Source organism: Salmo trutta, chromosome 32, assembly GCF_901001165.1.
Source record: "Salmo trutta chromosome 32, fSalTru1.1, whole genome shotgun sequence".
NCBI lineage: Eukaryota > Metazoa > Chordata > Actinopteri > Salmoniformes > Salmonidae > Salmo > Salmo trutta.
In genome coordinates, this window is record NC_042988.1 from 25,357,434 (window position 1) to 25,371,205 (window position 13,772).

At 46.5% G+C, this 13,772-nt stretch overlaps 1 protein-coding gene across 2 annotated transcripts in view; it reads left to right on the forward strand.

Annotated features, from left to right (window-relative positions):
* Positions 1-5,292: 5,292 nt before the first annotated feature.
* The window catches only part of asic2 (acid-sensing (proton-gated) ion channel 2), a 393,085-nt gene continuing 384,605 nt past the window's right edge, over positions 5,293-13,772 (forward strand). Inside the window, exons 1-2 of one of the 2 annotated variants that reach the window (XM_029728490.1) lie at positions 5,293-5,532; positions 6,310-6,930. In XM_029728490.1, the coding sequence (XP_029584350.1) occupies positions 6,355-6,930 (576 nt within the window). In that variant the 5' untranslated portion in view covers positions 5,293-5,532; positions 6,310-6,354. Of the gene's footprint in view, positions 5,533-5,898; positions 6,052-6,309; positions 6,931-13,772 lie in introns of those variants that run through there. The other variant, XM_029728491.1, reaches the window with a different exon arrangement.

Below are 13,772 nucleotides of genomic sequence, written 5' to 3' on the forward strand. Positions count from 1 at the left end.
CAAACCATTTTGCTTTATGCACAGGAGAATTGTCATGCTGAAACAGGATATGGCCTTCCCCAAACTGTTGCCACAAAGTTGGAAGCACAGAATTGTCTAGAATGTCATTGTATGCTGTAGCGTTAAGATTTCCCTTCACTGGAACTAAGGGGCCTAGCCCGAACCATGAAAAACAGCCCCAGACCATTATTCCTCCTCCACCAAACTTTACAGTTGGCACTTTGTAGTAGTGTTGTCCTTCCATCCGACAAACCCAGACTCGTGTTTTGGACTGCCAGATGGTGAAGCGTTATTCATCACTCCAGAGAACGTGTTTCCACTGCTCCAGAGTCCAATTGTGGTGAGCTTTACACCACTCCAGCCGACGCTTGGCATGTGTATGGTGATCTTAGGCTTATGTGCGGCTGCTCGGCAATGGAAACCCATTTCATGAACAGTTATTGTGCTGATGTTGCTTCCAGAGGCAGTTTGGAGCTCGGTAGTGGGTGTTGCAACCGATGACAGACGATTTTTATGCGCTTCAGCACTCGGCGGTCTTGTTCTTTGAGGTTGTGTGGTCTATCACTTTGCAGCTGAGCCGTTGTTGCTCCGTTTCCACTTCACAATAACAGCACTTACAGTTGACAGGGGCAGCTCTAGCAGGGCAGAAATGTGATGAGCGGACTTGTTGGAAAGGTAGCGTCCTATGACGGTGCCACGTTGAAAGTCACTGAGCTCTTCAGTAAGGCCATTCTACGGTCAACGTTTGTCTATGGAGATTGCATGGCTGTGTGCTCGATTTTATCCACCTTTCAGCAACGGTGTGGCTGAAATAGCCGAATCCACTAATTTGAAGGGGTGTCCACATACTTTTGTATATATAGTGCATCATCACTTGACTCTAAGTTTACTTCGATATGATAGTTATTCTATCAATATTTGCTCATAAAGGCGCTTCCACCAACATTATTCGCATAATTAATTTTACCGACACAAAAAGATCCCAACATGAACGAACATTGTCTGTTGGCATTTCTAAAATTGTACTGGAATGTCATGTTTCCATCAAATGTCAGGTAATTCATCCGCATGAAATGGGTGGATGGAAACGTGATTACTGACACAGACCCCACAAGGGGTGATGAGACCGACTACTGATAAAGAATTTGACTCACTTTATGCTCCACGCAAGGATTGATCATCAAAGCACTAGCGCAAAGGTAGGTCAATTTTCCAGGTATCTGTAGCGAATAGGCATAAAAAGTCCTAGCGGAAGCATGAATCACACAGGCATGCAAGTTGTGTTGTTCAAGGATGCTCTGTTCAGGCAAAGATTATGACTACAGTAACTGCCCCTGTCATTTTTGGTTCAGGTGTGTAAACACATCATTTGCCACGCACCAAACCGCTTTCGCTGCATAGGCCTACAGAGCTTGAGCCGACATATCTACTTTACAAGTCTCAACCGTGGTGGTCCCAGTTGACGATAAATGTATATAAAAAAAATTATGTTGGGTTTAAAAAGAAATGGGATGCAAAATTTAGTCTCAATAGGGAAAGAGTTAAGAGCTGGAAGGAATTTGCAAAAAGCACACCACAATCACAACTTTTTGGTAAGTCTCTATAGATGTTAATTTGGATAAAACGCCTTCGGCTTTTATTAGTATATAATATGCTAAGTGTGTCTCTAATATCTCTATCTAAATGACTGCTGCCTCATTCCCAGATTTACAAACCAAATCGAGTCAACCTAGGCTAATTCAGGCCTGGGGTGGTCTACTGCTGCCTCATTCCCAGATTTACAAACCAAATCGAGTCAACCTAGGCTAATTCAGGCCTGGGGTGGTCTACTGCTGCCTCATTCCCAGATTTACAAACCAAATCGAGTCAACCTAGGCTAATTCAGGCCTGGGGTGGTCTACTGCTGCCTCATTCCCAGATTTACAAACCAAATCGAGTCAACCTAGGCTAATTCAGGCCTGGGGTGGTCTACTGCTGCCTCATTCCCAGATTTACAAACCAAATCGAGTCAACCTAGGCTAATTCAGGCCTGGGGTCGTCTACTGCTGCCTCATTCCCAGATTTACAAACCAAATCGAGTCAACCTAGGCTAATTCAGGCCTGGGGTGGTCTACTGCTGCCTCATTCCCAGATTTACAAACCAAATCGAGCCAACCTAGGCTAATTCAGGCCTGGGGTGGTCTACTGCTGCCTCATTCCCAGATTTACAAACCAAATCGAGTCAACCTAGGCTAATTCAGGCCTGGGGTGGTTTACTGCTGCCTCATTCCCAGATTTACAAACCAAATCGAGTCAACCTAGGCTAATTCAGGCCTGGGGTGGTCTACTGCTGCCTCATTCCCAGATTTACAAACCAAATCGAGTCAACCTAGGCTAATTCAGGCCTGGGGTGGTTTACTGCTGCCTCATTCCCAGATTTACAAACCAAATCGAGTCAACCTAGGCTAATTCAGGCCTGGGGTGGTCTACTGCTGCCTCATTCCCAGATTTACAAACCAAATCGAGTCAACCTAGGCTAATTCAGGCCTGGGGTGGTCTACTGCTGCCTCATTCCCAGATTTACAAACCAAATCAAGTCAACCTAGGCTAATTCAGGCCTGGGGTGGTCTACAGGCAAGTCCTCATTTTTCTGTTCAGAAATGAAGAGCAAAAGTCTGGCCTACAGCCAATGGATAACTAAATTGCCTACCCATTTGTCAAAATTAGCTCTGGCGCCAACTACATTGGTCACAAACAATGCTGCTGCTGTAGCATTCAGGGGTTGGCCAGTTTTGCCATGCTCTCTCACATTTTATAGCCTAGCCTATGTTTAAACAGACTATTGATTTCTAGATAAAGATAATTGAATGCTTCCTTGTCCACCCATATAGTGATCATGTAAGCAGTAGGCTAGTTAGTTTAGTGGGAGGGCAACAGGAAAATTGAGGTATTAAAACTGTGAATGTAACATTGCATTCTGGGGCCCTAAGCAAGATTTGGTTGGGACCCCAACGCAAAACATTGCAGTGGCCCCCCTCTTGACGGTGGAGAAAGAAATGTATGTTTTAAAGTACATTTCCTGCAATACTACACATTTTGTCATGGGGTCTAGAGTAAATGTTGCCATTTTAATGCAAGTTTTCTGCAGTCCTACACATTTTGCCATGGGGTCTAGAGTAAATGTTGCCGTTTTAATGCAAGTTTTCTGCAGTCCTACACATTTTGCCATGGGGTCTAGAGTAAATGTTGCCATTTTAATGCAAGTTTTCTGCAGTTCTACACATTTTGCCATGGGGCGGAGAGAAATGTTTTCAGCCATGACTTACGCCATGTTAATGATATCTGAGTGAACGTGACTAACAAAATCAATGGGGGTCCCCTGGATGTCAAGGCCCCTGGGAATGCGTGTCCGGTTGGTATTTGGACATGATAACTGGCTAGATTAACTTACCAATCTAAAAAGTTCTCCCATGTCACTCTGTTCCTTCACACTCTCCACTGGCTTCCATATGAAGCTTCCATTTGAAGACCATGGTACTTGCCTTTGGAGCAACTAGAGTAAATGCCCCTCCCTACCTTCAGGCTATGCTCAAACCCTACACCCCAACCCGTGCACTCTGTTCTGTCACCTCTCATCTCTTGGGTGGGAGGGCAGCTCCCGCTCAGCCCAGTCCAAGCTCCCCTCTGTTCTGGCACTTCAATAGTGGAACCAGCTCCCCCTGAATCTAGGACAGCAGATTCCCTGCCCATCTTCCCAAAACATCAACAACAACAACAAAAACTTTCATGAACTAACACTCGCACTTGACTTTTTTCCCCCTCTTACAAGCTCTGACTTTGCTGACAGCTACTTTATTGAGAAAAACTGTGCTTACTATGACTGTGATATGTGGTTGTCCCACCTAGCTATCTTAATGTGAATGCACTAACTGTAAGTCTCTCCGGACATTAAAATGTAAAAATTGTTTGCTCACATTGCTAATTGTCTGACTGACAAAACAAGAGACAAACTGATGATGCACGACCAAGTTTTAAAATTTTACTATTCTAATTCTCAACAGTAAGTTGAGACACCAACTTAGTTCCCAAAACCTGCTTATGTTGCTTATGCCTGGAACCAACCCTGTGTAGAGGACTATATTTAAGAAATAAGGCCTGAGGGGGTGTGGTATATGGCCAATATACCACAGCTAAGGACTGTTCTTATTCACGATACAATGCAGAGTGCCTGGATACAGCCCTTAGCCGTGGTATATTGGCCATATACAAAAAAACCTGAGGTGCCTTATTGCTATTATAAACTGGTTTCCAACGTAATTAGAGCAGTAAAAATAAAAGTTTTGTCATACCCGTGGTACATGGTCTGATATACCACAGCTGTCAGCCAATCAGCATTCAGGGCTCGAACCAACCAGTTTATAATTATCTTCTTATTGGCTAGTCACGTACATGCTCTCACCACTCCTCAGCTCCTAACTCCATGTCTGTTTCTATTTCATCAAATTGGTAGCCCTCTCCATTTACTATGTTCTTCCTCTCCCTCGATTGTCTCTTCTTCTCTTTTTGCACACATAGCCACACTCCTTTCTCTTCTCAGTCCCCCTCGGTCTCCACTTGTCTCCTTGTATTACTTGGCACATGCAGCCCTGCTCTCTCCACGCTATACCCCTGCCATCCCCTCTACCGACACACACTGTTACATATCTCTGGGTCAAATGTAGCTTCAACACACAAGTTCTCTCATACAGACTCTTTGTGATATCTCACTCACGCTAACACACAAACACAGGGATACACAGAACACACACATTTGGGGTTATGTCTCTGCGTACTTCTCTGTGTGATATCTCTGTGCAATCCTTGCCCGCTGGGCACAAAATGCAGTGTTTGTTATCAGTGGGGGAGTGGAGACTTTCTCTCTTTCTCTTGCTTCCCCTCTCCTTGCCAACCCCCCCCCTCCCTCTGTCTCTCTCCATCCCTCTCCACCACTCCTCATGCGTGATCTCTCTCCTCACCTTTCCCTAACCATCCGTCTCCCTGACAATCTGCGTCCTGCATCCATCCATCAGTCAGTTAGTGGTGAGATGGGGAATATGAAAACAGGCGGGCGGAAAAGAAAAATGAGAGCAAGAGGGAAAGAAAAACAGAAGCAGATTCAATTAGAGACTTCACTGTGGAGAGGAGTGTGTTTGTGTGTGCTCTATCCTCTCTCTCTCTCTCTCTCTCTCTCTCTCTCTCTCTCTCTCTCTGCGCGAGCGTGTGTAAGCTTGTGCATCTCTTCTGGCTCCACTGTTGTTCACTGGCTCCATGGATGAGCTGGGAAGAGGAGGGAGAGCGGAATCAGCGGATGCGTCTGGCCAGAGGAGAACGGGAGGAGTTTGGATCGACATGCGCGACAAACTGGCGGCGCTGATCATCAGTGGCTCTATCTCCATCCCTCCCTTCCCCCTCTCTCTCCCCCTCTCTCCCTTTCTCTCTCACGTGCACACACACTCTCAGACTCACACACACTCACACACAGGCTGGATGTCATCTCGCTAGGCTGAACGAGAGGTGCTTAGGCTTGTCATTAGTTGCACAGGGAGATCCAGAGAGTTGAGTGTGTGCGTGTGCGCGTGTGTGTGTGTGTGTGTGTGTGTGTGTGTGTGTGTGTGTGTGTGTGTGTGTGTGTGTGTGTGTGTGTGTGTGTGTGTGTGTGTGTGTGTGTGTGTGTGTGTGTGTGAAGTGGGGACACTGAATACACAGAGGCATCTTTGATTGGCTCGTGGCTTAAATGACTCTCTCACTCTGTGTCACAGTGGACTTACCTCTGGGATCCTGACAACGAAAACGGTCGCTGAGAGAAGGAGAGAGGGCGGGGGGATGTTGGAGGAGCGGAGGGGGGAGGGTTCAGGCACAGAGAGGCTGGCATCCAGAGTAACTAGGGACAGAGAAAGAGTGGAGGCACGGAAGGAAGGGATGCCCTGGGTGTGCATCTTTCTGTTCTTCACGCTCTCTCTTTTCTATCTGGAGTAAGGACTTGGGGGTTGTGAAGATCTCTGCCTCATGTGCTCTTCCTCTCTCTGTCTGTAGGTCTGTATTTGGCTTGATTCTCTGGGTTGCTTTATTTTGCTCTGTGTCTCTGTGTTTGTCGCTCTTTCTGTGCTGCAGGTGTGTATGTTTGGGACACTCCCCCTCTCGCCTTTCTCTCTTTCTCTGTGTGAACTGAACGTGTGATTATGTGTTCCTATTCTAGGTGGTAGTTCAGGGCTTTCATTGCATTGCCTCTCTCTCTCTCTCTCTCTCATTCTTTCTCTCTCTCTCTCTGTGTATGTGTGTGTGTCTCTGTAGGTGTCTGTGTATTGCGGCGTCCTTGGCTGTGGGACCGGAGGGGTCATGATGGACCTAAAGGAGAGTTGTGGCAGTGAGGGGAGCCATGAGAGCTCCAGTCTGCACCCGTCCTCCTGGCAGGCCTTCTCCCACACCAGCACGCTCCACGGCCTGCGCTTCATCTTCCCCTACGGCCGGCCAACACCTCGCCGCGTGCTCTGGGCCGCCGCTCTGCTGGCCTGCCTGGGCCTCCTGGCCCTGGAGAGTGCCGAGCGCCTGGCCTACTTCCTTTCCTACCCCCATGTGACGAGCGTGGATGCCGTGATGTCGGGCAGCTTGGTGTTCCCTGCCGTCACCGTGTGCAACCTCAACGCCTACCGCTTCAGCCGCCTGTCCCGCAATGACCTGTACCACGCTGGGGAGCTGCTGGCCCTGCTGGACGTCCACCTGAGGATCCCTGAGCCCCAGCTGGCCGAGCCCCACGTCCTGGCCTTCCTCACAGACAAGGCCAACTTCACCGCCTACAGGCCCAAGCCCTTCAGCATGCGTGAGTTCACCGAGAGGGTGGGCCACGACCTTAAGGAGATGATGCTCTACTGCCGATACCAAGGCCAGGAGTGCAGCCACAAAGACTTCAAAATCGTAAGTCTACTCATAGTCTCCCTGTCTTTGCTCAGGTCTGGCATGGGTCAGATCTGCTGCTACTGCAGCGCAGTTGAGTCTCTCACTCAGAAGGCTTTGTCTGTCAAGTGTTAATGTGTGTTCTGTGATATGGTCTACAAGTTTTCAAAGACTGGTAGAGGTTTTTTCCCTCTGAGTTGTCTTGATGTATGTTGGTAGCTGAGGCTGTTTCCTCCCATGCTACTGTGCACTGGGTCCCCTGCTGTGTATTTCTCTTGATATTTTTGTGCTTCCATCTACAGGTTGTTTTTGAGTGATTGTGTACTGCAAGCACACACTCTGCAGCTGTCCTGCTATTATCTTCTTTATTTCATCCACAGGAGAGCTCTTGGGGGTTTGACAGTCTGTGCTACAAGTCTCTTGATAGTCCCCATAAATATGGAATAAGTAGTTTGTCTTTGGGCTAAACACATGTGATATCATTTCAGATTTCATGGAATGACAGCTGTTGTTACCCAGTTACAGCTCTAGTTGGCAAGTTACAGCTGTTGTTGCCCAGTTACAGCTGTTGTTGCCCAGTTACAGCTCTAGTTGGCCAGTTACAGCTGTTGTTGCCCAGTTACAGCTCTAGTTGGCCAGTTACAGCTGTTGTTGCCCAGTTACAGCTCTAGTTGGCCAGTTACAGCTCTTGTTACCAAGTTACAGCTGTTGTTGCCCAGTTACAGCTCTAGTTGGCCAGTTACAGCTCTTGTTACCAAGTTACAGCTCTAGTTGGCCAGTTACAGCTGTTGTTGCCCAGTTACAGCTCTAGTTGGCCAGTTACAGCTGTTGTTGCCCAGTTACATCTCCTGTTGCCCAGTTACAGCTGTTGTTGCCCAGTTACAGTTGTTGTTGCCCAGTTACAGCTGTTGTTGCCCAGTTACAGCTGTTGTTGCCCAGTTATTGGTCTTGTCCACATACAGCTCTTATTGGCCATTTACAGCTCTTGTTGCCCAGTTACAGCTCTTGTTGCCCAGTTACAGCTCTTGCTGCCCAGTTACAGCTCTTGTCCACGTACATCTCTAGTTGCCCAGGGACATCTCTAGTTGCCCAGGGACATCTCTTGTTGGCCAGTAACAGCTCTTGTTGACCAGTTACTGCTCTTGTCTACGTACAGGTCTTGTTGGCCAGTTACGGCTCTTGTCTACGTACAGGTCTTGTTGGCCAGTTACAGCTCTTGTCTACGTACAGGTCTTGTTGGCCAGTTACGGCTCTTGTCCACGTACAGGTCTTGTTGGCCAGTTACGGCTCTTGTCTACGTACAGGTCTTGTTGGCCAGTTACAGCTCTTGTCTACGTACAGGTCTTGTTGGCCAGTTACGGCTCTTGTCTACGTACAGGTCTTGTTGGCCAGTTACGGCTCTTGTCTACGTACAGGTCTTGTTGGCCAGTTACGGCTCTTGTCTACGTACAGGTCTTGTTGGCCAGTTACGGCTCTTGTCTACGTACAGGTCTTGTTGGCCAGTTACGGCTCTTGTCTACGTACAGGTCTTGTTGGCCAGTTACAGCTCTTGCCCAGTTACAACTCTTACCCAGCTACAGTTTGTAGCCCACAAGTTCTCCAGACCATGCACAGGCTGTAGTATATGTACAGGTTGCTGCTAATGAGTTTTCCTCAGCGCTTTTTGTCTTGTAGCCATAGAGCCATAGCACACACATAGGCCCTGCTGTAGACATGCCTTTAGGCTCTGATCTGCTTTGATGAGGTTCCCTTTGAGGAGTGTAATCATTCTTATCATTAAAGGAGAATATCAAAGACATCACTCTCTGTCTAAACTAGCATACTGGCAGCTTGTAGATTGTCTGAGTTAAGGCTTCCAGGTCGCCCAGTTTTGTAGTCACAGATGGATTCATATCTTGGTTTTTCATCTCGGGACACACTCACTATCACTGCACAAAGACTAACTGGCAAGGCAACAGTGATGTGTAATGTAATAGCTTCACTGGTTTTATTGGGGTGGTCTCAGTGACTCATTTATAATTCTGTCAGGAATTAGTCATTCTTCAATGGTGAATCTGTAACCTAGTAATCTTTTGGGAATCTCTGTTTGGACAATATGTAATTTCCTGTTAACTTTGTTGGATCCTTTGGGTGCAAATATGGACCTAAGAATGCTCTGTAGTCATACTTGCTAGTCCCTGTAGTGATTTATGTACTGGTGACGTTCCTTCAAATCAAATTGTATTGGTTACATACACATATTTAGCAGATGTTATTGCGGATGTAGCGAAATGCTTGTGTTCCTAGCTCCAACAGTGCAGTAATATCTAACAATTCATAACAATGCACACAAATCTAAAGTAAAAGATAGGAGTTAAGAAATACAGTACCAGTCAAAAGTTTGGGCACACCTACTCATTCTTGGGGTTTTCTTTATTTTTACTGTTGTTTACATTGTAGAATAATAGTGAAGACATCAAAACTATAAAATAACACATATGGAATCATGTAGTAACCTAAAAAGTGTTAAACAAATCAAAATATATTTTATATTTGAGTTTCTTCAAAGTAGCCACCCTTTGCCTTGATGACAACCTTGCACAGTCTTGAAGGAGTTCCCACATATGCTGAGCACTTGTTGGCTGCTTTTCCTTCACTCTGCAGTCCAACTCATCCCAAACCATCTCAATTGGGTTAAGGTCAGGTGATTGTGGAGGCCAGGTCATCTGATGCAGCACTCCATCACTCTCCATATTGGTCAAATAGCCCTTTCACAGCCTGGAGGTGTGTTGGGTCATTGTTGAAAAATATTTTGATTTGTTTAACACTTTTTTAGTTACGACATGATTCCATATGTGTTATTTCGCAGAGTACGACCCTGCCTCACACAGGAAGCGATGCAGGTCCTAATCCAGGCACTTGTCATCTCCCGTCTGGATTACTGCAACTCGCTCTTGGCTGGGCTTCCTGCCTGTGCCATTAAACCCCTACAACTCATCCAGAACGCCGCAGCCCGTCTGGTGTTCAACCTTCCCAAGTTCTCTCACGTCACCCCGCTCCTCCGCTCTCTCCACTGGCTTCCAGTTGAAGCTCGCATCCGCTACAAGACCATGGTGCTTGCCTACGGAGCTGTGAGGGGAACGGCACCTCCATACCTTCAGGCTCTGATCAGGCCCTACACCCAAACAAGGGCACTGCGTTCATCCACCTCTGGCCTGCTGGCCCCCCTACCTCTGAGGAAGCACGGTTCCCGCTCAGCCCAGTCCAAACTGTTCGCTGCTCTGGCACCCCAATGGTGGAACAAGCTCCCTCACAACGCCAGGACAGCGGAGTCAATCACCACCTTCCGGAGACACCTGAAACCCCACCTCTTTAAGGAATACCTGGGATAGGATAAAGTAATCCTTCTAACCCCCCCCTTAAAAGATTTAGATGCACTATTGTAAAGTGGTTGTTCCACTGGATATCATAAGGTGAATGCACCAATTTGTAAGTCGCTCTGGATAAGAGCGTCTGCTAAATGACTTAAATGTAATGTAAATGTAAATTTCAAAGTGTTGATGTCTTCACTATTATTCTAAAATGTAGAAAATAGTAAAAATAAAGAAAAAACCTTGAATGAATAGGTGTGTCCAAACTTTTGGCAGGTACTGTATAGAAATATTTGGACGAACAATGTCGGAGTAGCATTGACTAATATACAGTAGAATAGAATTCAGTATATACATATGAATTGAGTAAGGCAGGATGTAAACATTATTAAAGTGACTAATGTTCCATTATTATAGTGACCAGTGATTCCATGTCTATGTATATATGGCAGCAGCCTCTAAGGTGCAGGGTTGAGTAAAAGAGTGGTTGCCGGCAAGTGATGGCTATTTAACAGTCTGATGACTTTGAGATAGAAGCTGTTTTTCAGTCTCTCGGTCCCAGCTTTGATGCACCTGTACTGACCTCGCCTTCTGGATGATAGCGGGGTGAACAGGCCGTGGCTCGGGTAGTTGATGTCCTTGATGATCCTTTTGGCCTTCCTGTGACATCGGGTGCTGTAGGTGTGCTGGAGGGCAGACCGTGTGCCCCCGGTGATGCGTTGGGCAGACTGCACCACTCTCTGGAGAGCAGATTGTGCACATTGTGCATCTGTAAAACTTTGTGATGGTTTTAGGGACCAAGACAAATTTCTTCAGCCTCCTAAGGTTGAAGAGATGCTGTTTCACCTTCTTCACCACACTGTCTGTGTGGATGGACCATTTCAGATGGTTGTGATGTGTACGCCAAGGAACTTGAAGCTTTTCACCTTCTCCACTGCGTTTTGTTGACGTTGAGGGAGAAGTTATTTTCCTCGCACCACTCTGACAAGGCCCTCACCTCCTCTTTGTAGGCTGTCTCGTCATTGTTGGTAATCAGGCCTACAACTGTTGTGTCGTCTGCAAACTTGATGATTGAGTTGGAGGCATGCATGGCCACGCAGTCATGGGTGAAGAGGGAGTACAGGAGGGGGCTGAGCACGCACCCTTGTGGGGCCCCTTCGTTGAGGATCAGTGATGTGGAGGTGTTGTTTCCTACTTTCACCACCTGGGGGCGGGATAGGGCAGTGTGCAGTTCGATGGCGATTGCATCGTCTGTGGATCTATTGGGGACGTATGCAAATTGAAGTGGGTCTAGGGTGTCAGGTAAGTTAGAGGTGAAATGAATCTTAACTAGCCTCTCAAAGCACTTCATGATGATAGAAGGGAGAGTTACGGGGCGATAGTCATTTAGTTCAGTTACCTTTACTTTCTTGGGTACAGGAACAATGGTGGACATCTTGAAGCAAGTGGGGACAGCAGTCTGGGATAGGGAGAGATTGAATATATCTGTAAACACTCTAGCCAGCTGGTCTGTGCATGCTCTGAGGACACAGCTAAGGAGGTCATCTGGACCAGCAGCCTTAAGAAGGGTTAACAAGTTGAAATGTCTTGCTCACGTCAGCCACGGAGAAGGAGAGACCACAGTCCTGTGCCGCGTCGGTGGCACTGTGTTATCCTCAAAGCAGGTAAATAAGCTGTTTAGCTTGTCCAGGAGGAAGACGTAGGTGTCCGCAACGTGGCTGGTTTTCCCTTTGTAATCCGTGATTGTCTGTAGACCCGGCCACATACGTCTTGTCTCTGAGCCATTGAATTGCGACCCCACTTTCTCTCTGTACTGACGTTTTGACTGTTTAATTGCCTTACGGAGGGAATAACAACTCTGTTTGTATTTGACCATATTCCCAGTCACCTTGCCATGGTTAAATGCAGTGGTCTGCGCTTTCAGTTTTGCGTGAATGCTGCCATCTATCCACGGTTTCTGATTTGGGTAGGTTTTAATGGTCACAGTGGGAACAACATCTGCTATACACTTCCTGATGAACTCAGTCACTGTGTCAGTGTATACATCAATGTTATTCTCAGAGGCTACCCGGAACATATCCCAGTCTGCATGATCAAAACAATCTTGAAGCATGGATTCTGATTGGTCAGACCAGCATTGAATAGACCTTAGCACAGGTACTTCCTGTTTGAGTTTCTGCCTATAGGAAGGGATGAGCAAAATGGAGTCATTAGTGTTTTAGCAGCGCGAGTGCTACAGTCAATGTGTTGATAGAACTTTGGAAGTGTTTTCCTCAAATTTGCTTTGTTAAAATCCCCAGCTACAATAAATGCGGCCTCAGGATATGTGGGTTCCAGTTTGGCTGTGACTATAACCAAAGAGAATTATCTTGGGTGGTAATACGGTTGGCATTTGATTGTGAGGTATTCTAGGTCGGGTGAACAAAAGGACTTGAGTTTCTGTACGTTATCACAATCACACCATGAGTAGTTAATCATGAAAAATACACCCCCGCCTTTCCTCTTCCCGGAGAGTTCTTTATTCCTGTCTGCGCGATGTACTGAGAACCCAGCTGGCTGTATGGACGGGGACAGTATATCTGGAAAGAGCCATGATTCTGTGAAACAGAGTATGTTACAGTCCCTGATGTTTCTCTGGAAGGAGATCCTTGCCCTGAGCTTGTCTACTTTATTGTCCAGAGACTGAACATTAGCGAGTAATATACTCTCAGTGGCTTTTGAGTTATTCTTGTCTTGTGACTCGCAGTTGACCTGTGTCAGGGAGAATGTTGGAGCTTGGAGCCTAAGATTTTCATTGTACCCTGCAATCACACCTGCAACCCTGTACATGTGACTGTTAAACACTCTGAATCTGAATCATGTTGGCAGTCTACAAGAGAATGCACTGTCATAATCTCTGCCCACTGCCTGTTTCCTTGGTCTCTCTCTCTTTCTCTTTCCACGCTCCCCCTTCCTTTGTCACAAAAAAATATATATCCTTCTACCAAGGCAAAAAAATTCACAGAAATAGAAACACACACACACACTGGAGCATTACCATGACACTCCAGGGACCAGAGTTTGAGTGACATTGTGACGAATGACCGCAGGGAGGATTGTGGGAACATGGGCGTCAGCGTGATGTGACGGATGGAACTGGAACAGAATAGAATACTACACAAAAGAGAAGGCACAAATGTGTTTTTCCATTTTAGTGATAGTGTATTTGTGTACATTTCAAATGTATTTACGCATGTGAATAACAGATTGCTCTTGTGTGAGTGTTAGATTCTAAATGTAAATACATTTGAATAATTCAAAAGTCTGTGTAGCCTATATGTGAGGCTGGAGCCGTGTATGTGGGTGTGGGTGTGTGTGTGTGTGTGTGTGTGTGTGTGTAATTAACTGTGAAGGTGTGTGTGTGTGTGTGTGTGTGTGTAATTAACTGTGAAGGTGTGTGTGTGTGTGTGTGTGTGTGTGTGTGTGTAATTAACTGTAAAGGTGTGTGTGTGTGTGTGTGTGTGTGTGTGTGTG